Here is a 25108-nt window from a genome sequence, read left to right on the forward strand (position 1 = left end):
GTGCGCTAAGTGCATGCTGCCAGTGCACACGGGACCTCGGTTTATCGTCTCCGGCCGAACGGCTTGTTTCAGTGACTAGGATAGAACAAACATTTATTAGGACGCCCCCTTCAACGCGTAGTGCGGTCATTACGAAAGATATTGTACTCATTAGGGGAAAACGAAAACCGTTGTTGACTTCACCACTGCACCTCCGCAGGAAAAACACACACACACACACAGCGCGCGTGGCACGGGAGTACTGACATGGCGGCCGCGCGGCCAGCCATTCGGTCCATTCTATTTACAAGTGTGTGATGGAAAGCCAGTGCGTGCTCAAGGAGTGTTCCACCTGAACCAAATAGAAACAAGCCCATATGGACTATCACATTCTGGGACAATGAAAGGACATTTATGGGAACGACTTTTGTGCCTTGTTGCAAGAGACAAGACTCTCCTTTAGCGACTCTTATTGATTTATCTGCAAAGTAATCTTAAACTGATTGGAGATTCTTCAAACGGTATTTATCACTATTCTCGTCTTTTCTCGTGCAGTACTTGTTATTTCGTCTGCAGCCAATAATCCGACAGTCAAGCAAGTCGAGGCGAAGAGATGATTATCATACAGTCACAAGAACATGTTGATACTGTGATGGTCAACTCCTCGGTGTGTGTGTGTCTGCCAGTCAGCATGAAAGCTTGAATATTTGATGTGGTATGTTGAGCTAATATATAACAATTTTTTATACATGTAAATTGGAATGTTTACAGCTTTTCACAAACTCTCCATTCAGGTTCTTATTCAGTCATTGGCTTTCTTCGAGTTTCAGACTGCACCACTAGCACCATGATTGAGTATGTAATGGTCTAGATAACACTTTTTCTGTCCTAGGTCCAACAAAATTAGATTAAAGATAGTTCGATAGTTCTGCATAGCCATAGTCTTATTTTCTGACATAGATGTCAGCTGTCAGCGTGGTCATCAAAAGTGACGTTCGGAACAAACACAAGTTCCATGTGATGAAGAATAGAAAACTGGTGTGTCCAGAACTGATGGGAATGTTAAGCTGTTATCAAATATGGTATATAGTTTCCGTGTTGCTTTTGCATTCAGTTACTCAACCAACACTAATTTGCTGGTCATCTGTCATGAATGGTGTATGAATTATGATGGATACTTTGTTTTGTTGTGTTCCTCTAACCCATCAAACTCTTAAGTCTTAACACTGATCAAAGGATCTTTAGTGTATTGTGTAATATTATATTTTGTTGTTTGGTAGGGATATTTTCCCCATTGAGGGCATGTCGCCATAATCTGGTGTATCCATTTTATTCTTCTTTTTTTTCAGTCTGCATGTATTCACACACACACACACACACACACACACACACACACAACACATTTTATATGCACAGGACTTAAGTTTATCATCTGATCCAAAAGGTTATAATCTACATAGGGTTCAGTGGAAAGGAGCAGCCTTTGATATGGCCCTGCGCTGTCAGCTGGGTTATCAGCCTAGGTGATTCAGGCATTAAGTTTAACAAATTAATTTTGTCCTGCATCTGGTGGGAGTGTTACAAATTTCACCATGAGCCCGCCAGGTAATGCTGAGATTCAAACCCTCAGATTGAAATTCCGGCACTCAGTCTAACCATCCAGCTGTTGTTCTTATTGTGGGCGGTCAGAATTTATTCATTTTATTTAAATCAAGCAGTAAACCTCATTTGGTTATATCAAAATGTCATTTAATCAATAGTCATGCAAGAGTTGACAGGAAACAGCAGCCTTCTGTTTGTTCTAATCAGAGTAATGTGAAGACTAACAAAATGTCCTATTTAACATTATTCAAATCCCAATTCCCTCATCGCATGACATTGACAGGTAGCACTCCTTTTTTTTCTTTCTTTCTTTCTTTCTTTTTTTAAATTTATTTTATTATTTTTTTTTTACTGATTTAGTGATACCACATTTTTTTCTAGTAGGTTGGGTTATATGAATACTGCTGGTCAAGCATCAGTCTTGCAGATGTGGTGTAAATGGATTTGTCCAAACACAATGATGCCTCCTTGAGAAACTGAAATTAAAAAAAGACTATTTTCTATAATTCAAGAGTGAAGCTTAAACATCAGTGGACTTCTGAAATTTGTCCTGTGCTCTGTTACTGGTGTTATACATTATATTGAACTTTATTATCTTTCTTTGTTTCTTCTTTTCAGTGAAGTTTCAGTCTAAGCAAGAGTAAGGGCTTAGTGGTGGAATCATGTTCATAGTTGTCTGGAACATGATTTTGTTTTCTCACCTGTCCCAAGCCCTACCTCATACAACTGTGTCATTTCATGGTCACACTATGTTTTAAGCTAGTTACTACAGTCACTGGAGAGAAATCCAGTAAGTAACATTGATCTGTTTCTGTGCAGAAACCAGCAGCTCACAAGCCCACAGCATGAGTCAGAAGCAGACCTCCTCTGCCAGTGCTGGCAGCAAGAACCCAAGCCATGGGGATGTCTCTTTTATTCGGGCCACACCCACTGGAGCTTTCTCGCCTCTCACACCGTCCCCTGGGCGAGAGAAGCCCAGCAGCAGTGGCAACCCTTACCCCCACCCTGCTGTTCCATCCTCTGGATTGTCACCTCGACTGACAGAAGGTGGCGGGGGGGCGATAGGCTGGAGTGAGAAGGAGGAGATGCTCTCTCGGGAGCTGGAGGAGGCGAAAGTGAGAGTGGCACAGATGGAAAAAACAATGCGCTGGTGGTCGGACTGCACAGCCAACTGGCGCGACAAGTGGAACAAGGCCCGCAATGAGCGCAACAAGGCGCGGGAGGAGAACCGTCAGCTGAGAGCTCGCCTAGACGCCGCCATCAAAGAGTGTACGACGCTGAAACGCAGACTTCAGGGCAGGGTGCCTGGTGAACCAGACGCTGGTCTGAAGTCACCGGCCGTGGACGTGGGCAGTGAACAGGCCAGCGAAGATGGCTCCAAAAGGGACTCCATGAAAACCATCTCAGGGAAGGACTCCTCCAGCTCTTCAGACCTTAGCATTCCCTCTGCTGTCTTGAAGAGTGAGAAGGAGAAGCAGGAGAAGGATTTCAATGAAAAAGACACAGACGATGCAGAGTCTAAGACAGTGGAAGAGCGTCTGTCTTTTGGCCCAGAGCCAGGGACAGTTTCCAGTCCCCTGTGCTTTTCCAGCAAATCCAGTGGGTTGGACAGTGTTACAGGCATTCATGATGAAAACGCTAATGCCAGCGCTGCCATCTCATCTGAACAGGTTGCACAGCTGCAGTTACAGTTGGATGCGGCGCAGAAAACAATCCAGACTCAAACATAGTGGGTAACTTTTTTATATTTTTTTTTAATTGTCAATTATAAATGAACAGAAGACAAAATTATTTCTAAATCATGATCAGAAGACATGATAAAGTGATAAACTGTGCAAATCCTAAATATATACTACTAATGCTGGCAAACATTTGGTGTGGACTGGATACACGTCAAAGAAAAAAATTGTCTGGCCTTTGATCTTGTGAACATTTTATGACAAAAATTATGCACACATATTTTAAGTCAATGAAAAAAGGTTTATAGTTCTTACACTGACATTTTCATTTCATGTGTGTTTGTGTGTGTGTGTGTGTGTGTGTGCTTGCATGTGTGCACAAATGGGCATGAAATGCAGACTCTGTAGTTTGTGTTTTGTGTGTATGATGTTGACTGGATTTTGTTCTGCACAATGCAATAATTATTATTTCTTCTCTGTTTTGGATTTTATAACAGATAGGTTACAGCTTCTCAAGTCTTGTATGTTTTATAGTAATAATCATATTGCTGGTTGATCAGCAGTTGCTTCAGATTATAAAGACATATTGTAAACTGTTGTGCTGTGTTTTTGTTGTTTGTCAGTGAGAAAGATACTCTGTCAAGAACGATAGAGACTCTGGAAGTGGAACTGTCATCATTGCGTGTCAAGTGTGAGGAGATCAAACAGTCCCGGCAAGAACTTCTGCATCAAGTGAGTGGGTCTTCTTTGTTCCATTGGACTGGAGGGCTAGAGTCAACATGCCTTCTGCTTTGTTTTTCATTTTCTGATTTTTCTCTTTCAGATTTGTCCTTTTTAGTATTTCTTTAGTATTGCCTGCTTTTATAAGTTATGTCATGCATTTCAGTTATGAAACAATATGACTTTTATTGACATGTCAGAGCCATTGCGACGTGTGTGTGTGTGTGTGTGTGTGTGTTGTATGAGTATATGTGTGTGTGTGTGTGATCAAGGTAGCGGTGAAAGATATTGCACTTTAGGGTGAAAAATGAAAAGTAAAGCAAACTATAGTTACCAATAAATGTTGCCTGGCCACTTGAGCTGCCTGTATATCAGATCTTTTCTGTCAAATCTATGATTATAACTAAATACTTGTTTTAATACTCCAATCACCAGGAGCAATGTGATGGAAATGGGGAATGTTAATATCAGACTAATCAGTAATTTGATGAAAAAGTAATCCCTTGCAGCATCGTTTTCCCATGATGATGCTCATGTGCTGGCTGTCATGTCATCACCATCTTTGACTTAGAGACTTTTCTGCGAGCTGAAAGCAAGGAGTGAAACAAACATTTTATAACTAGTTTAGCTATAGATTTATGGAAGGATGGCTTGATGTGGTAAAAGGAAGAAAAGACATGCCCCTCTTTTATTGGCCGTCATATTCATAATGCTTTTCAGATTACATCAATATATTATTGTTATTATTACTTTTACTGTGAAGCAGAGTTGATGGTTGGTTAGAATGACTGGGACAGACTGCAGGAGATTGGTTTTTTCTTTTTTTTCTTTGTGTGTGTGTGTGTGTGTGTGTGTGTGTGTGTTACAGTCAAGAAACTGTTTTTCTTTCTTCCTTTAGTGCACAAAGGTATACACTATACTATTCAGTTATAGCATGAGAAAAATAAGTTGTTAATGCTGTTGTAGTCTGGGAACTTCATACAGTTGAAGATTATCACACTCACAGTCTCCCTTATAAACTGTGTGTATATGTTCACAGCTGTGGCAATGCACATACAATATTTACTGTACAGGATGTGGGTGTTGATGTATATGTGGATAATTAACTAAAAAAAAAAAGGTTGTTTTTGTTGTTTGAACTTTGATGTTTTTTTTGTGCTGAACATATCGTGTGTGTGTGTGTCACTTTGTGACATTATTGATAGCAAGATATTTGTGTACTGTATGCGTATGTTGATGTATGAATTATATGTGTCATATATGTGTGTGCGCATGCACGTGTGTGTGTGTGTGTGTGTGTGTGCGCGCGCGCACGCGTGTGAGAGAGAGAGAGAGTCAGTCAGTCAGTCATATGTATTTTAGTGCACGTAATAGTATAGAAAATTATGCATTATTTGTGTGTGTGTGTGTGTATGTGTGTGTGTGAGAGAGAGAGAGAGAGAGAGTTTCAGTTTCATTCTCATTCAATCATTGTAGTATAAATTTGTAGGTTAGTGAAACTGTGAAGGCTGTTGCTTCTGCCGTGTGGTTTTTCATTGTCCATGGTGTTGGTGTTGACACATGTTTACACGTGTGCCCTTTTTGCTGTTCCTGTAGCTTTCTAGAGAGTGTGGAGAAAGCGATACTTTGGTAAGATTAAGAGCTTCCAGTTCAACATGGCACTGTTGTCTGCGTCTTGTCTTCATGATTGATACTCTTCTGTCCCTCACACTTCTCTTGTCATATTCCGCAGATGGATAGACCTAGATAAAATGTTCAGAAAAGTGAGCTCAGAAAGAGAGTGAGAGAGAGACAGACTCACAGAGAGAGAGGGGGGAGGGTAGTGGACAGGAAAGGTGAGGGGGGAATATAATGGAAAAGTTATTAATTGCATTTGCTGAATATACATTACATGTAATGATGCATAGATACATGTCTCATACATTCTCACATAATTTTATTGTATAACTGGCGTGTGGTATGTATCTGTGCTTGTGTGCATATACATTGATCTATTTGACTCGCTTCTGCAAACAGAATGAGTCTGTGTCTGTTCATTGCTTTGAATTTCTTACTTATGGAGCATAGTAAATTATCTTGTGATTGATCAAGGTCTTTATCTTATATGCTCTGAAAAATCACATGTAACTGAAAAAAAAGAAGTGATGTGAGGATAGGGGGGAGAGCGGTACTTTATCAGTTCATAGCATGTCTGTTAGCATCAGTTACTCTGATTTCTTTCCAAATGTCTGTAGTGTCAGTATTGGTCACATGCTGCCTGAATTGTTTTGCTTCCTTGTCTCTGGAGTCAGATTATTCAAGCATTGCTTTTTATTCATCTTCTGTGCTTTGTGTTGTCTGGCTTATAGTTCATAATGTACTGTTGTTATTCCTGTGAGTATGGAAATTGTCTTTTTTTTTTTTTAAGAATTAAAAGCCAAACATTGAGACTCAGATGTGAGAGAGTTATTTTGAAGTTTTCTTCATGAAGTTTATCAGTATTTTGCTTCTGTTGCATATTGTATTTGTTCTTAGTAAGAGTTGTGTCACTTGTCTTCTGATTCAGTGATTGTCTTTTGTGGGAAAAAAAACACCTGAATTTTTTTAACCATCACTTAATTTTTGTTATAGTTTCACTTTCAGTCATCAGTGTTTTGCACACAGTACTTGATAGAGATAAGTGCATAGTGTGTGTGTGTGTGTGTGTGTGTGTGTGTGTGTGTGTGTGTGTTTACTTTACCTCAGGAGATCCCTGCTGCATGTATGTTTTCTTCTGTTTTTAACAAGATGTGGTTGATGCTGGCATAGATCACGGTCCCATTTTTTGTGTAGTCTGTATCCAAAATCAAACTGTTGCATGATCTTTTAAGTGTAAATCATCACATAGGTATGTGACTGTCTTTTCTGATACATGTATCCTTTGTTTTATGGGTGTTTTTTTTCTTTTTTATTGATTGTATTTTTGTATTTGAAAAAAAGTCTTAGCCTCTCCCCCCTCTTTCTCTCTACCCCTCCTCCCCCCCCCCCCATCACCTCCTATGCCTCTGCCTTTTTAAAAACATTACATTTATAGTCAAAGATTGATTTGTTTCATAATTCAAGTAAGATACAATTGTAATTGTCAAAGATTTATTTGTATCAAAATCAAACAAGACTAGAGTAAAAATTCCACCAAGGAACCATTTTGTATACATTATTAATATTATGCATGTGTTTTGTGTGCATGTGTATGTGTGTAAACATGCATGCGTGCACAGTGCATGTTCATGGAAGTTGGAACCTAAAGGTTTCTTTATTCTTTGGGATAACTGTTGTCTGAGTTAGATTTTTTTTTAAAGTAGTTGAACTGTGAGCACTACATTTGGAGAACCTTATTTTTTGACATTGTTATAGCTGCCATCTTTATCCAACTTATTTGTTCTTCACCCTCTCTCATATATATATATATCATTTCCTGTCAGATCAAAATAAAACTTAACCGAACTAATACAGTGAATAGCAGTGAATTGAGTACCACTAGTCTTTGCTTTATTTTCAAAATAAAAATAGCAGTTTTTAGAAACAATGATAAACAAAGAGATCTGCTTCCAGTTTAGGTGTCTGTCAGCTTTAATAACATGTCTGGTGTCTATCAGCTTTTAATAACGTGTCTGAAACATGCGTTTTGCTTTGTTTGTGTGTGTGTGGAGGGAGTTATCAGATCTTCACAGTGACTTCTTTTTGTTGATTCTGTTTCATAATAAATGCGACTCATGGGGAAATCCCTTGATTGCTGCTGATGCTGACACTTGTCAGTGAAGGGCTGTCACCCCACTGATATGTATGAGACTTAGTTTACAGGTCAGGATGTCACTCACCAAAATGTATTTGGGCTTATTCCTCTTGGGATTGCATTCATTTTTATTCAGCAGAATCAGTGATGCTATTGATAAGTACACAAAGTTGTACTTTGCTTTAAACGTGTACTACATTGCTCTGATTCACCAAGTTCAGCAGTCAGGAGGCTGTTTATTTATTTATTTATTTATTTATATTTTTTTTAGGTTTCCAAGATGAGAGAGGACCACCAGAATGAGTTGGGACGCCTGACCACTGATCTGGAAGATGAGAATTCAAAGACCACCTCCATGGACCGCCGATTGACTGAGCTACGCAGAGAGGCAAGAATGGAATGGACCGATTCAGTTTTTAAGATGTCTGATTCTGTTGGCTGTTGCCATTAAAAGAGAGAGAGAGGTTTTTAAATTTCATATCAAAATGAACCTTGTTGATTTTTTTCCCATTCCATTACATGGCATTTGAAGTTGGTTTTTGTTTTTTCCTTTCTCAGGTTTAAACAACTTTTCAAATGCAAACTGTTTTTGACTTGTCAAATTTGGATCAAATGGTTCAAGAAAAACTCTGATTTGCTGCCTTGTTATCAGAAAAAAAAAGAAGAAAGCAGAGGCATATTCACACATCAAAACAGATATGAAGTCATTCTGTCTGTCTTCACCGTCATCTCTGTCTTTCTTTTTCTTTTTCACTCTATAGTGTATGTATCAGATCACTGTACAGTTCTGCAATGGCTTTTTCACTCCCAAATATTTGAACCTGATTATGATAAGAACATGTTCTCATGTTTTTTTTTCCGAACAGCACCTAAAGTTATAATATGAACTGAATGTAAAATACATGTTGTTATTAGTTTTGTGTGTTTGTGTGTGTGTGTGTGTTTAGGAAAGTTTGATTATAAATACTTCATTAGCAGCAAGAGTCACTTTTGGCTGCAGATGAATGTTGCGTTGGTTTCCGGTCAGTTGACCATTTCTTGTCTTGCTACAGCTGGAACGCCTGCAGGCTGAAAATGCGGCAGAATGGCAAAAGAGAGAGCGCCTAGAGACGGAGAAACAGACGCTAGAGCGTGAAAACCGCAAACTGCGCACCCAGGTGAATGACCTTGAGGAGCAGCTGCAACGAAAGCATCAGCTGGCGGCTGCCAGCGTCGACAGTGACCTTCGCACTTTGCAGTTCGATCTGTCTGAGAAGAACAAGGTGAGAGTGGCGATACTAACTGCATGTCGTGTGGAAGGAGTGGTGGATCCCAAAGTCCACTGCTGTTTATTATTCATGTATATTATGATTCTGATGTTCGCACTCACATTGAAAATTTTGTGAAGGTGCTATTGTGCGTGATGACTGTGGGTGTGGTTTTTGTTGAAGTGCAGTTGTGGAATGTATGATCTTTTCCTCTTTTTTAACCCCTTGGCTGTCATTGATGAGTATTCTTGTCAGCAAAGGCTGTCATCTCACTGTGATTAAACTGAGTTTACAGGTCAGGATATCAGTCACCATTCTTTGTTTGGATTTTTTCTTCTTTGATCTAGAACACTGTTAACGCCACTTAAAGTACACAAAAAGTAGTAATTGCCCTCTAGAATCATAACACATCAATCTCATTTTACCAGGATTCAGCACTTAAGGGGTTAAAGATTTTAAAAGAATTGTTTTCTTTATTTTTTTTCATAAATAGTTTTTAGGGGGAAGGCGAGTGAAAAAGACAAGTTTGACAAGTGTGTGTGTTAATGCGTATGTGTGTGTATGTGTGTGTGTGTGTGTCTGAAAGTTTGTGATTGTGTGGACTGTATGAAGAGAGAGAGAGACACAGAGAGAGAGAGAGATGCTTCCATAATTTTGACAATTTATGTAGAACTTCTTTTGCATGAAACTAGAGACATAAAGGCATGAGTGCTTTTCCCTTTGCAAATGTTCTTGGTCATGTCATGACTTGCATATGACTGTTTTTTTTGTTGTTGCTTATTTGTTGTTGTTTTTTTGTTTTTTTCCCTACCAACCTGGCTGCAACAGGAACTAACGGAGCTGCGCCACACCCACAACAAGGTGCGGAAGACGCTCAGTGAGCGCTTGACGGAGCTGGAGCACACCAAGCGTCGTGCTGACCAGTACGAGGCGGAGGTCAAAAAGCTGCGGGGTCGGGTGGAGGAGCTGAAGCGAGACCTGGCCGCTGCAGAGGATGAGGTGTGTGTCGCAGGAGTGACTAGATCTTTTTCTTCTTCGTTTGTGGGCTGGAACTCCCTCGTTCACTCATATGTACATGAGTGGGCTTTTTACGTATGACTGTTTTTATCCCGCCATGTAGTCAGCCTTATTCTGTTTTAGGGGGTATGCATGCTAGGTATGTTCTTGTTTCCATAACCCACTGAACGCTGACTTGGATTTGGGGTTCTTTTACGTGTGTATTTGATCTCCTGCTTGTGTTTATTACACATGAAGGGGGTTCAGGAACTGGCAGGTCTGCATATATGTTGACGAGGGAGATTGGAAGAATCTCCACCCTTTGCCCACCAGGCACCATTACAGAGATTCGAACCTGGGACCCTCAGATTGAAAGTCCAACTCTTTAACCACTTGGCTCTTGCGCCTGTTAACTAGATATTGATTTTTATCCTTGTGCGTGATGTTTCTTTTAAGTGTGGGGTTTGAGATGATCATGAGTTTTTTTAGGGGGTTAGAATGTGGGTGTAGGATATTTTTGCCTTGTGCTTGTTGTGTGTGATGCTTCTGTTGGGTGTGGCATTTAAGATGATTGCGAGTTTTAGGAGTGTGAGAATGTGGGTGTGGGATATTTTTTGCCTTGTGCATGTTGTGTTTGATGCTTCTGTTAGGTGTGGTGTTTTGAGAGGATTGCGAGTTTTAGGGGGTTGAGAATGAGGGTGTTGGAAATTTTTACCTTGTGCTTGTTGTGTGTGATGCGTCTCTTTGGTGCAGTGTTTGAGATAATTGCGAGTTCTTTTTGGAAGGTGAGAATGTGGTTGTAGGAACACTTTTAGGGAGTGCGTGCTGGGCTCTGGTGGCAATGGGATGTTTTCCGAGTGAGTTCTTTGCTTTGCCTCGCCTATCTGAATTATGACTAACATTTCGTTTATTCTCTTTCTCAGATATTTTCTCTATGTTCTGAGTTAGGTTATTGTCTCATGTTGGTTGTCATCTTGTTAGAATTTTCATTTCTTTTTGTTATTTATGCTTCCAAGTGGTTCTTTTTTTGTTGTTGGTTGGTTGGTTTTTCTTGTGTGTGTGTGTGTGTTTGTGAATCCCACAGTAGTGCTGAACCCTCACTCCTCCTTACCCACTTTGGGTTTGTGACATGGTGAATTGCCGGTGGGAGTTGGGGGAGAGAAGGGGGGTGCACGGGGGAGAAAGAACCACCACAGATTCCAGATGGTTGTGTGCAGGTGGACATGCAGACCAACAGCGTGCGGCGATTACAGCGCTCCAATGACGAGCTCCAGGAACAGGTGGATAACCTGACCTTACAGGTGGATCACCTCCAGAACAGGTATGCACATTGAAGGGGAACCAAACTCTTGACTAATAACACAACAGGCACATTCACAGGGTTCGTTTTGAGGGCCTGTTTGCTTACACTGTTGGCATGGTGTCTTTGAAATTGACTCGTAAAAACGGGAAAGAGAGGGGGTGTGGAGGGGAGTGGGGTGACTGGGTGTGTTGACTTTTCTGATGTGGATCAGTCTTCTGACACTGTTATCAAGTTTCTGACCAATTACGGAGAAGTTCAAGTTCGTCATTTATGCAGAATTCTGCCTGTGGATCGCAGCTGACAAATTGTTGATTGTAACTACTACTTTCGGTTTTGACTGTTACTGTAGACAATGGACAAATGTTGGGCTTCACCATGCAAGAGTGTCGGGAAAACTACTCTCTGAACTTCCTGTGAATGTAGTGTTTGAAATTTTGTCCGAGTACGAGGAGTGCATGTATTGGAGGAACTTTCTCTTTAGCTTGCACATACATTCTCTCTCTGTCTCTGTCTCTCTGTCATTGTCTGTCTCCCTCTTTCTCTTATACACACTCACACATATAATTCCACTTTCTTGTTTTCGAAACGAAAGGTGGAAAAAAACCCAAAAAAACTGTAATGATGTTGCAGACTGCGCAGAGGCAGCCAGTCGCTCCCCAAAACCCGCAGTTCCAGTCTCAAATCCTTCAACATGGAGGATTCAGCTGAGCTGGCCGACAGTGAAGATGAGTTGGAAGACACATAGCAGACACCTTCCCCCTCTTCATGTCCAAAATATCACCCACCCACCCCACCTCCTCCCCACTTTCCCCACCTTGAAGAGAACTGTGTGAAGACGATTTATGCTGTCAGGGAAGAGAGTGTCTCTGTGTCCGTCAGCATTTGAACAAAGAGCGGTGTGATGTGATAATATTTTATTCTGTCAGTGAAGAGTGTTTTATTTTATTTTATTTTATTTATTTTTTTTTATAGTTTTCTGTGTCACTTGGCTCACATGAACTCGGAGCTGTGTGTAATTATTATTTGTGCCGTCAGTGAAGAGTTTATGTCACTGTATCAGTTGGCATGTAAAATTCAGAGTCAGGTGACTGGAGACGGTCCTAACGCAGTCTGTAAACTCAAGGTGTTGTGAACATGTTATGAAGGCAATATCAGGTATAATGAATAATGTGAGCGTGCTGGTTTGTGAAGGTGACGCTCTTTGCTTTTGTTAGTTCACCTGAATCATTTTTGAATTAGGCTTTGCTGACCCCAGAGTCTTGTTGATGCAAGAGATGTATTACTGAAGGCATTATGCTGCTGTCAGTTGATAAGAATGATTCTGATTTAGTGCTCAAGTCGTTGTTGTTGATGACTTCGCAGTTGAAGATGTATGTGAAGGTCTTATCAGTTTAGTCCTTTTCGAGCGCTAGCCCACTGATGGCTGACGAGTCCAGCTGGAGCTCAGGATGTACAGTCTGCCAAATGAGGGTGGTGTGGGGTGGGGTGAACAAAAACAGACTGCATGGATTCTGCCTCTGTTAGGGTAAGTGGAAAGTCCCTGGTCTCAGTGCTTAACTGAAGGTCCACAGTGCTTGTTTTACATTTATTTGCTTATTTGCTCACTTATCATCATTATTGTCTTTTTATTTTATTTTTAGTTATTATTATTATTATCATTCTCCTTGTTCTTCTTCTTATTATTATTATCATTATTATTATCTTTAAATATTCATTTACTTTTTTTATTATGATTTTTTTGAAATTTAAATATTCATTTACTTTTTTTTTCTCAAGGCTTGAGTAAGTGTGTTGGGTTATGCTGCTGGTCAGGCATCTGCTTGGCAGATGTGGTGTAGCGTATATGGATTTGTCCGGATGCAGTGATGCCTCCTTGAGCTACTGATACTGATACAACAGTGCTGTTGAAGGAGACCTCTTCCATCTCTGAAACTTCGTTTGTGTGTGCAGTGACTGAATGACTGTGTATATATACACTGCAGTTGTGAAACAGGAAACTCCTGTATATATACACTGCAGGGAAGAAAGTCAGTTTATCAGCTTTATTGCTTGATAGATTTCAAACCAGACCTCAGACATAAGTTGTTTGTGTAGTGAGGTTGAGCTCCAAATGGTGCTTGGTGTCTATAGTTGTATCAACGTTATGTTGAAGAAAACAGAAGGAAAAAAACGTCTATGGTATCTTTTTGGTGGGGAAAATAGACTGAAGAAGTATTGTTTAGAATTTAGAAATCAATTGTTTATCTGTTCAGAACAGGGAAAGTGTGCAATGCCACATGTTACAGTTTGCATCATGTTTGTGTTTGATTATACACAGTCTGTGTCATGTCCATCCTTATTGTTATCAGATACTTTCAGGTTGCATTTGAAAAGATATCAAAGGAGTAAGTAATTTGAAAATGCACTTGAGAGTAATAGTCTGAGAAGGTAAAGAATTTGAAAATAATTTGAGATGCATGAAAAGTGATTGCAGACCAAACGTGATTCAGAGAGACTTCATTTGAAAGTGATTAATTAAAAAGTGATCTTAAGATATGTTTGAAAAGAATAAGAGATGAATGAATGAAAAAGTACTGAAAAGAATCAATTTGAAAGTATTAAGAAAGAAATGCAGTGAAAGGAATCAGAAATGAATGTTTGTAAGTCATTAAAAAAGAAAAGAAAAAGCATAATTGAGAATTTCAAGAGGATGTTTTGAAAGAAATATGAAAGGAATGTACCTAAAATCATCAGAAGAATGCATTTAAATAATGGGAAAAAAAAGTATTGCATTTAAAAGTAATAAGAAGAGATCACATGTGAAAGTGATCGGGAGGTAGTGTTGAATGCATTTCAAACTGATGGGACTCAGCTTGTTTTAAGGGCAGTAACACAGTCACAGCAAAACGCTTTTAAATGTTTTGAAATAAAAAGCAAAAAAAAATTTACTACATTTTTGCATTTGAGTTCAGTTGGGTAATGTTGTCCATTTTCTTTATATTTAAGTACGCTCATCAAATTAGTTACAACTAAAGCACAACAAAACTTTTTTTTTTACAGAGATTGTAATGATTTTCATTTCAATCATTTACACCTGCTAACATATCCTGCTTCCCCCATTTCTCCTAATTTTCATACCTGTCCTTTTATCAAAAAGTATATTGTGTGATCATTGTTAGTCAGTAGATTGTTCAGTTTGTGAGTGTAACATGCATGTGTGTGTGTGTTGAATCATAAACATACGAAGCAATAAAATCTACCTCATGGCAGGTCATTGCTAAGCTAGAAATTGTTCATGATTCCGTTTCCAGTTGCACCATGGCTTTTTTTTTTTTTTTTTTCTAATAATAAATATCTTCAAAGGAAAATAGCAAGTAATTTCCTCCAGTCACAATATTGCAAAAGGGACAGAAAAAAAGAAAAAAGGGGAAAAACAGAAGAACGAAAAAGAAATTTACCACATTTTTTTCAACTAAAATAGCTTGAATAGCTTAAAAGCATCTTGTGTGTGGTATGTGTTTGCATATAATTATATTTGTGTGTGTGTGTGTGTGTGTGTGTGTGTGTGTGTGTGTGTTTGCATGGGGATGGAAATTTGGATCTTTCAACAAGTCAGCTGGATGGTATTGACAGCACTAAAGGACAACTGATTTCTTACCAGAGCACAATGAAGGAAATTGATGTGAATTTTGCTCATTCTCCACACTTTTTTCATATCGGTTCAGGACCAATTACATATCCATTCAGAACGGGCCAAGATCTCACAGTGACTGTGTGGCAGTGGATGGGAAAGCGTTAGCACTTCATTGTCGGCATCATTCTCAGAAATCAGGAGAGGAGCAAATATCAACAGTTCAGCATTATCATCATCTTCAGAAATCTGCATATTGCCGTCAAAAGAGGGCGATAACCAGCGGGACAAAGGGGAGGTTACCTACTTCCGGGAGGTTATCGGCCGTAGTTTCGTCTGCTCCGCATGGGCGGATAGTTTGCACAGGACTGGAATGTCAGACCCCTGCCGGAGTCTGCACTAGTTGGGTCACGGTAAGTATGTTATTTAAACGTAATTTTAGATAGAAAATTTCCTATATGAGAGGTCACCTGGGTTGCTTGTTAAACTATGAAGATAAATGGAATGCAACAGTTGGAAAGCGCAGACAGTTTTTTTTTTTTTCCTTGTTGCTTCAAAATTCATTAAAAGGCTGGATTCTGTCTCTGTGGTTGAGACTTTCCTTTGACTTCTTCACTTAGAAAACTTCGGCTGCTGCTTTCTGCCTGAATATTTGAGAATATAGGTGTTATATTAATATATAACACTACTGTGAATTAAGTTTTTATTTTATCATGATGGTGTGTAATCTCTTCTCTTTTTATTTGTATGCTAGTGTGTTTGTACTTGTATGTGCTGTCAACCTTCATTCAAGTTATTGTGGTTTAGGTTGTGTTGGATTGTTAAAGTGTTTGTAAAAATAAAAAAAAGTAATGAAGTTCAGAAATGCTTTCAGAATAACTGAAACAATATGTTTTCTGTAATTTTTTTAATATTTTTTATTATTTTTTTTATAATAAATTTTATACTGGGATAGTTTGTGATGTTGGTACCTTGATTACTAAGACTGCATCAGCATATCTCATTATTTGTAGTTCAGACTGTTTTTGATAATGACAGGAGGGGAAATTAAAAGTACTGAGTAGAAATGCTCCATGCAGATGTAAATTACAGCTGAAAATGATCATAAAACCGACCAGATGTTTGACCTGCATTACCTTGACTCAGTGAGCTGGTCAGGCTTTGGGAGCCCACCAGACACTACCAGAATGAAAGAAGAGATAAGCACGAAGAAAAAAAGTGATAAGAGTAAACAAATAGATGAATATTCAAATAAATAGAATAATGGTGTAAATAAAGATATGATGTTTTTGAAAAATATGTGGACGATTTAATCTGTGCGTGTTAAAAGAAAAAAAAAGGATTAAATAAATGAATAGATAAATCACTAAAATAAATGAAATAAGTTAATAAAGATAAATATATGGTTTTTTTGGAAATGTGTAGGCATTTTAATCTCTCCCTATTGTCTTTCAAGAAAAGAAAAAAAAATCAATATTTCATTTGTGTGTGTGTGTGTGTGAGTCCATTCCATATCCATTTGTGTAGACCACAACATTTCAATGGAAATAAATGGCATTTTAAAGAAAATGCATGATAATCAAAAGGAAATTACACTTGTATAGATATAAACTGAAGCACAGGGTAAATCGTGGTTCTTTTTTGTTTTGTTTTTTGAAGAATGTCGTTCTGAAACTGGATTCTTTTTTCTTGTTCTAACTTCACACAGTGTAAAAACAGAGCTTGTGTAGCAGGGGGTGAGGATCATCAGAATTGCAACAACACAACAAAGAGGGCTAACTACTGTAAATGGAGATTGGCGAGGGATATCACACACAGAGAGTTGTCAGTCTGCCACATATAAAAATGTTGCACTTACAACCATATGACATACTCTGTGATGATGAAATTTTGCACTTTCAACCACATGACATGTTCTTTGATGATGTTAGGACCTGTAATAAATCCTATTTCTCTTCACAAAGTGTGGGACCAAAGTGAAATGTAGGACAGAGGACTTTTTATTTTTTATTTTTGTATGTTAAAAAAAAAGAAAGAAATATATTAAGTACTGCTACTCAGATCTAATCTGAAATCTTCTGGATTTTTAAAAACTATTTTTGCTTGGATGGATGGAGTTTGATTTATAACATTGGTGAGCAGAGGATGTTCCATGGGTCATTTTTTTCATCCTGTCATGGAATGTTTTAGGTCTTTGGGAACAGGAAGATGACAGAGAAATCTGTCATGACAAAAGGTATCAAGGTGCATTCTTTTTCCTGGTGTTCAGAGACTGGTTGATCTTTTTAGACATACACTGTTTAGCATTCTTAATACAACCATTGAATGTGCAAAGGCAACAAAAGGTAATACAATACAATATGACGCAATACAGTACATTAGATATTCATTTCTTTTGTTAATGTGACTGACTTTGTTGGGGTTGAAGACAAAGTGTGTATAATATTCACTTTTTTTTTCTTTTAATGAATTTATTTTTTGGTTTGTGTGCATTCAGTTTTATATTATATTATTTCTCCACACTCAGTTTATAATGATACTGCCTTTTTAATATCTGCACCATCTCCAAGACATATAGAGACAGAGAGGTTGTATCTTGTGAGAAGTTATTTTCACTTATGTTTGCCTGTCTGAAATGTACACTATCCACTTCTAAACAATCAATTATTAGGATGTGTTTTTCTTTATTGTGTTCATTGAAATTTTAATAATTTAATTTCTTATGCTTTTTTTGGATCATTTTTGTTGGATGAAATTGATTTATACATATTTTAAATGGGTGCTTTTTATTTTTTTTTTTATATAATCACCTATCTTTTACCAATGCATATTAGAGTATGTATGATACCTTTTATGTTTGTTTCTGTTTTGTTTTTGAAGTGAAAATAGCTTAAAGTAGCAGCAAATTAATATTTTATTCTGCAAAAGCGAATATTTTGCTTATTTGATGTTTAAATGGAAATGAGTGAATTTTGCCTTTGAATATGGTTCATTGTATTGTTTTCTTTGTTTTTTCTTCTTTAATTGTAGGTGAGCATTTCATGAAATACATCATACAGTTCTGTTTTTTTTTTTTTATTGAAAGTTTTAAGGGGAATAAGTGCAATCACACACTTGAACATTCATGTGAAACAAAAAGCATTTGAAGCAAAAGATGAAGAGCATCTGACCAAAACAAATTAGCTTTTATTGTGTGTGGTCTTGTGGGGACAATTTTGTTGTGAACTGTTTCTTTCTCCGCTTGCAAATAACAGAACTATAGTTCCTTTTTGATTTATGAGTGGTTGTAAAGTTTTTAATTTTCAGAGAATGCATGCATTATCATTTTTTAATATAAACCAGGACCATGTACGTTCAGGAAATGTCATTTTCTGGTCTACCTTGTGTAGTTTCTGCGACAGTAAAGTATTTTTGGTTTGATTGTGTCATATTTTTAAGGAGAAAAAAATTTACACAGAGCAGTTATATATTTTGCCCCAGTCATAAGACGATAAAGCATCAGACTCATTTTTTGTTTTTGTTCTTGTTTATAACAGAAACCATGGAAAACCTTGAAAACCTTCCATTGGTTAGTACTTAATTGATTGAAAGTGTTTTTGATTTTGTTGTTGTTTGTTATTGTTGTTTTTTCTGGCTCTGGTGCTTTCAAGTAAAAACTCTTCAGGATTCATGATTGAAGGCATCTATGAAGTTTCACTATGAATTGTTTGAACTTACTTTACATTATTTGAGAGAAAGAAGGTCAAGTTTGTCATTGTAAGCATGTGTATTATTTCCTTCATGTGAGATAGTGCTTTTTGTAGTTTTGTTTTTTGGTCATTTTGGTACATGCATGTATCATGTAGAAGTCTGTATGTCTGAGTGTGTATATTATTGCCATCATTTATTTATTTATCTGTTTATTTACTTACTTATTAAGTTATTCACTCATTTATTTATTCACTCATTTTTAATTTTATTTTTTATTGCTATCCATGGGTAGGTTCAAACCTTGTATGCAAGCCTGGAATTATTTAATCCAACGTTCTGTTAGGCTTGAAGCAAGGAGCTAACCCTGTCACTTGCCATTCATTTTGTCCATTTTCTGGTCCATGTTGTTGCCCGGATGACCCGTCTGTGGGGATGGTGTTGTGCACTGTTAACACTGTCTAACTAACCCTTGTGTTCACCAGTAGTATTATGACCCCAGGCACATGCTGTGCTAATAATATCATCTAGTTTAAAACCATTTGTTGGTAAAAGAGTCTCTGATTCTGGGATACACAGAAGAAAGTTTCCTTTCTCAGGATGAAAAAGTTTGAACTTACTTGTGTATATATCTGCGTTGTGCAGCACTTATTCAGTTCTTGTGGGTTGGTGTGTGGCTCACAAGTTTGTTTTTAAAAAAAAAGTTTTTTGGGTTGTGCACACATTCAGTACTTGTGGGTAGGTGTGTGTGTGGCTCACAAGTTTTTGTGTTGAGTTGGGAACTTATGCAGTGCTGTTTAACTCTTTCCATACGAACGGCGAAAGAGATGATGTTAACAGCGTTTCACCCCAATTACCATCATCAAAATATTGCAAGCGGAAGGCTCTTATACTGAAGACATGAATGTTGACAAAGAATACCACAATTCTGGCGACGGAAGCTAAAGGTTGGGTCATTTAGACACCCACTGGACATCCGAGGAGTCTGTGTAGAGGAGAAGAGAGGACTGGCCGTACTCAGTGAGTTAATGAGGTCCTCTCTCCCCTGTCTGTGAACCATGAGTTTACTGTTAATTCCAGTTTTTCTCTGCAAACACTTACAGGGGGAGGACAACAATTACACATATTACAAAATGAAGTTATTCACTTATAGGTCATATCAGTTATCACAGAAAACGTTTCGTTTTTACAGTTGTGAGTCTGAATCTAAGATATCACCAACTATGACATATCAGAGACGATTGAGAATTCTATTTGACCTCAGTCAGTTATTTACTGGTATTCTTTTTATTGTTTACATGTTTCCTGCCCAAATATATGCTTTTCAAGACTTTGGTATGGCTCATGGAATGTTCTTATTTGTTTTTGTTATGAAATGAGTTTCTGTTATTTTCTTGTTGAACTTTTCTTGCTTTTGTCTTGTGTTTCTCGTCAGTACGCTTTATTACTTTTCTTGTTAGCTTACTTATGTGCAGTTCATTTCATGCAGTTCAATTGAGGGCAGTGTTTATTTAAAATGAAAGCAACCAGCTTTTCACCATTATGGTTTTCCTCCATGAGGTCCTTTCATGGAGAGTGGAATTGTTGTTTTTTTGTTTGTGTGTGTGTGTGTGTGTGTGTGTGTGTGTGTGTGTGTGTGTGTGTGTGTAGATGCTCTAGCATCACATGCCCGACTTCAGGAAATTCAGCACTAGAAAAAGTTCTCTTTTCTGTTGCTCACTTTGTTTCTGACTGCTTTCCTTTTTCTTTCCTTCATGCCTTCCTTTGTTGTCAACCGTGACCAATACCAGACCATTTACTGGCAATTTTGTTTTAGAACTTCTACATATATAAATACAAATATACAAATTATTTATACAAATATATTATCTTTTGTCTCTCTGACTTGGTGGTTGGGCTGTTCATAATGTATTATTTTGGTGTCCATAACAAGCGAGTTGCTGTGTATTGTTTTGCAGTATACACCATATCCATTTATTATATTGTTTTGTGGTATGATGTATGATTTTCAGTCTGTTCAATGTTTTATTTTGTTTTTTGTTTTTTCAATCCTCTGATGACAATGGGCTGGAATGGCCTTTAACAGTGTCATATTTCCGGTTGACTTGGTACAAACGGATTTTTTTTCCTTGTCCTTTCCCGTTTTTTTGTGTGGTTTGCATGATGGTGGTGGTGATTTCATTTCATCATGGCATTTTCACCATCCAGGAAAGTCTCTCTAATTCCGATTGATTTCAGATGCGACAGAGTTTTGTGTTTGAATTTTTGTTTTGTTGGGCAGTCTCGATGTCACCCTGTGCGGTCAGCTGGACTATAAGCAGCAATATCAAATGTCAAGTCAAATTAATAATAATGATAATAATGAGTATTATGATAACAATAATGATAAATGATGACCATGATTTTCCATGCAGGCAGAAACTATTCTGTGTTTTGTGACCAGTCATAAGCCACGTCTGATTTCAACACCAATTGCACAGAGGCATGCATGTCCAAAATAAATCCTTTTGATACTTTCTGTCCTCTTTTTCTCTTGTCTCTGTCTTTGAAATAAAAAGATAACGGGCACAATAGTTGAATGGTTAAAGCGTTGGACTTGCAATCTGGGGGTCTCGGGTTCAAATCTCGGTAACGGCACCTGGTGGGTAAAGGGTGGAGATTTTTCTGATCTCCCAGGTCAACATATGTGCAGACCTGCTAGTGTTGGAACCCCTTTCGTGTGTATACGCAAGCAGAACATCAAATACTCATGTTAAAAATCCTGTAATCCATGTCAGCATTTATTGGGTTATGGAAAGAAGAACATACTCTACATGCACACCCCCGAATGTGGAGTATGGCTACCTACATGCCAGGGTAAAAATAGTCATACATGTGTAAACCCACTCGTGTACATACAAGTGAACGTGGGATTTGCAGCCCACAAACGAAGAAGAAGAAGAAATCAAAATATGAAATCCATTATACGACTGAAATATAACTGTGGATTAAAGTGGCCAGTAGTTTGTGATATGATTGGTGTTAATCTCACATGATCATCTTCATCATCATCGTCACTGATATGTATTGTAATTATAGAAAAAAAGATTTCCCCCATTACCATTCTTAGTGTTGTAATTATTTCTATTATGACTCATATGATTGTGATGGTCAGAAATGATGCCATTAAATTATCTTGCCAGGAGAGGCTAAAGAAACTGTATGGCAGAATGTCAAATATTTTCTTTTTCCTCTGTAATTTTTTGTTTTGTCTTTTTGTGTAGAGCATGGCTTTTCTTTGGGGAAACATGAGAAAAAATTCTTCAGCTGATCATTCCATCTTTTTTTCCCTAGTTCACATAATTTTGTGTATTGTTTAAGTGGAATGTGGATGAGGAAGAGTTTGTTTCTTTTCATGTTATATTTTGGGTTCATCTAAATGAATCTATGCTTATGGTTGTGAACTGTGCTTTTTTGTTATAGATATGTCAATGGCTTCCACAGCATGCAGATTATCCGTATAGATACATTTGAAACGACAGACGTAGCTTTAGAAATTGGTGATTGATCAGAGAGATCTGCTATATGGTGTGTGTGTGTGCGTGTGTGTGTGTGTGTGTGTGTGTGTGTGTGCGTGTGTGTGTGTGCATGTGTGTGTGTGTGCGTGTGTGTGTGTGTGTGTGTGTGTGCGTGTGTGTGTGTGTGTGTACCAGCTGTCTACATGGAAGAACTAGATACATAGTTATTATGCAGAATCTCTACTAAACACATAGTTATTATGCAGAATCTCTTTTTTTTTCTCCCCCCACCACTCCCCCACTCTGCACGTTTCTTGTGTGTAAATGACAGCCATTGCATAAGAAGAAATTTCCTTATTTTCTGTTACTTGCTTTGTTCCTTTTTTTTTTTTTTTTTTTTAAATAATCTTTTTTCTTTTATGTCATCTGTTCATTGCTTCTGTCCCAGTTCATTCACCTGTATTTTTTTTTTTATTTTTTTTTACAGAAAGCAGTGTTGTTGTTTTGTTTTTGTTTTTTCCCACAATTCTTCATTTTGTTTGATGGGACTACTACTTTATTAATGTGGTTCGACGCCAGTTTCAGTTTCGGTTTCAGTAGCTCAAGGAGGCGTCACTGCGTTCGGACAAATCCATCTACGCTACACCACATCTGCCAAGCAGATGCCTGACCAGCAGCGTAACCCAACGCGCTTTGACAGGCCTTGAGAAAAAATAAATAAACTAAACTATAATAAAATAAATAGATAGATAAATAAATAAATAAATAATAATAATACTATAATTAAAAAATGAATAAATAAATAAATAATAATAATAATAATGAAAATTAAATAAATAAATAGATAAATAAATAAAATAAATAAATAAATAAGACAACAATGATGATAAATAAGCAAGTAAATGTAAAAAAAAAAAAAAAAAGAAAAAAAAAGCCAATGATTCTAAACAACAGAAAAGCAAGAGAAGTTTGACCACTCTTCAATCCTTTGGCCGGTCTCTATTTAGTTACTACTTGTTTTCTTTTTTTTATCAGATATAGTTTACATACATTTCTTACTTCTTATTTATTGTTTTAATCATGTGGTGATGAGTGAATTATGCAGATTGGCTTCTTCAGTATTTTTTGATCATTGAACGATTGAAGTTGTATGGTGGATTGTCTTCATGTACATTGGTTGCTTTTTTATTGTACGTTTTATTGTTTCTGGACTTGGGATTTTGATATGGGGCAGTTTTGATGTTGGCATGGTTTTTGGTTTTGTTTTTTGTTAGGGTTTTTTTTGGGGGGATAGAATAGCATTGATACAGCCACCACAGTCAGCTTGCATGTAAATAGCATGGAATCAAATAAACTGTAGGCTGTGAAAAAAAAAAACCCTGATAAAAAAAAAAGAGCAAAAATATCCTTTTTTGTATCCCTTTTGTATTTAGTTGGTGTTTTTTCCTCTTTTTTTTCTGGTAGCTGTAGCGTTTGCATAGGCCAATGCCCTGTGCGAGTCAGGTGAAGGCTGTTAGCAACAATGGTGATGATTCTTTTGTCTCTGTAGGCTTTCAGGGTGTGGAGTTGTACCTGTTAAACCTCTCCTGTCTCATTTTCAATCTCACTGAAATACATACATACATACACACATACATACATATATATATATTTTTTGTTTGTTTGTTTGTTTTTTTGTTTTGTTTGTTGTTGTTGTTGTCTTTGCGTGTGTATGAGGTTTTTTGTTTCATTCAGGTACGTCGATGTTGATCTGAGAGTGAACCGTATAACTTTTAGTTAATCAAACTCCTTTGTACACAAAGGTGGATGTTGTCCGCTTTTATGCATAACGCACTTTTTCCATTGCATGTGCAGGCACGACATTAATAGCTGAACTCCTTTTGGAAGTGTGTGTGTGTGTGTGTGTGTGTGAGAGAGAGTGACCACCCCTCTCTTTCCTTCCATCTAGCTCCCATGTGCACTATTGTTGTTTAGTTTCATGTAAATGAATTAAATTGTTTGGGGTGGCAGAATAAATCACTCATGATAGATCACCAGACAACTTGATACTGTACAGCATTAAAACCATGAAGTCTGGACACTCTCCACATTCATGACTCAAGGACTTAAAAGTATTTCTTCAGCTGTAGTCTGATGATGATTGGAAATAGGTTGGACAGGATGGAATGAACAGGAGAATACATGAGGCAGAAATAGTAGTGTTTGGTTGCAGATTAATTGTTGATAGTGGAATATTTGTTAATTTTTTTTCTTTATCATGTTCCTGTGACAGATAATATAGATGTCTTCACATTCTGAACAAGTTTGGCTGCCACTTTTATTATTTTGTCACAAAAATGGGTCACAAAATTGAAGCATTTATTGCTCACCATGAATTTGCTAATCAGTGTATCCAAAATTTGCCGTTGTTTTTGTTTATGGTATTTCAGGTGTACATGTATTGTTTTTTTTGTTTGTTTTTTTAATATAGTGTGATTTACACAGCTGTGTAAAATAAAATCTTTCAGGTCTGATCAATATATTTCGCAGATTCTGTAGTGTGTGTGTGTGTGTGTGTGTGTGTGTGTGTGTGTTATCTTCTCAAACACATGTCCAAAGGCAATTTACAACATACTAATTTGATTTTGCTATGACCTTCCCAGCTGTCTCTATTGTTTGCTTTCGTATCCTCTGGAAATGGCCTTTTCACAGCTCCACACACCTTATATATTTCCACCATTCTGCTGGTGTCGTTTGATGGTTTACATTTTCTCAGGCCCTAGGTCTGGCACAAATAAACTCCCATACATGTCACCCCCATTAAATGCTTTTGACAGTTTCAGGCACAACTATCAAGTGTTTTTCTTTTTTTCTCTTTTTTTGTAAGAACAGATTTCTTGAAGTGAAATTTTGGCTGGCCTCCCTGGGAAGAGTGTGTCACCACACTGCAGTGCCACATTTTCTTTATTCCTGATGTTTTTTTCTAACTATCAAAATGGATTTTTCTGCAGAATTTTGCCAGGGACAACCTATATGTCGCTACTGTGGGTACTTTCTC

General features: G+C 37.5%; 1 protein-coding gene across 2 annotated transcripts; it reads left to right on the forward strand.

Annotated features, from left to right (window-relative positions):
• The first annotated feature begins 564 nt into the window (after positions 1 to 564).
• LOC143286172 (coiled-coil domain-containing protein 102B-like) lies at positions 565 to 24590 on the forward strand. 2 transcript variants are annotated; one of them, XM_076593787.1, is made up of 9 exons: positions 565 to 694; positions 2401 to 3310; positions 3884 to 3992; positions 5577 to 5609; positions 8003 to 8119; positions 8784 to 8993; positions 9807 to 9977; positions 11192 to 11295; positions 11908 to 24590. In XM_076593787.1, the coding sequence occupies exons 2-9, from the start codon at positions 2427 to 2429 to the stop codon at positions 12020 to 12022; spliced, it is 1743 nt and encodes a 580-aa protein (XP_076449902.1). In that variant the 5' UTR covers positions 565 to 694; positions 2401 to 2426; the 3' UTR covers positions 12023 to 24590. The 2 variants fall into 2 exon arrangements, with proteins under 2 accessions (XP_076449902.1, XP_076449903.1); XM_076593788.1 differs by lacking the exon at positions 5577 to 5609.
• The last annotated feature ends 518 nt before the right edge of the window (positions 24591 to 25108 follow it).

This window comes from Babylonia areolata, chromosome 9 (assembly GCF_041734735.1).
Source record: "Babylonia areolata isolate BAREFJ2019XMU chromosome 9, ASM4173473v1, whole genome shotgun sequence".
NCBI classification, from domain to species: domain Eukaryota; kingdom Metazoa; phylum Mollusca; class Gastropoda; order Neogastropoda; family Buccinidae; genus Babylonia; species Babylonia areolata.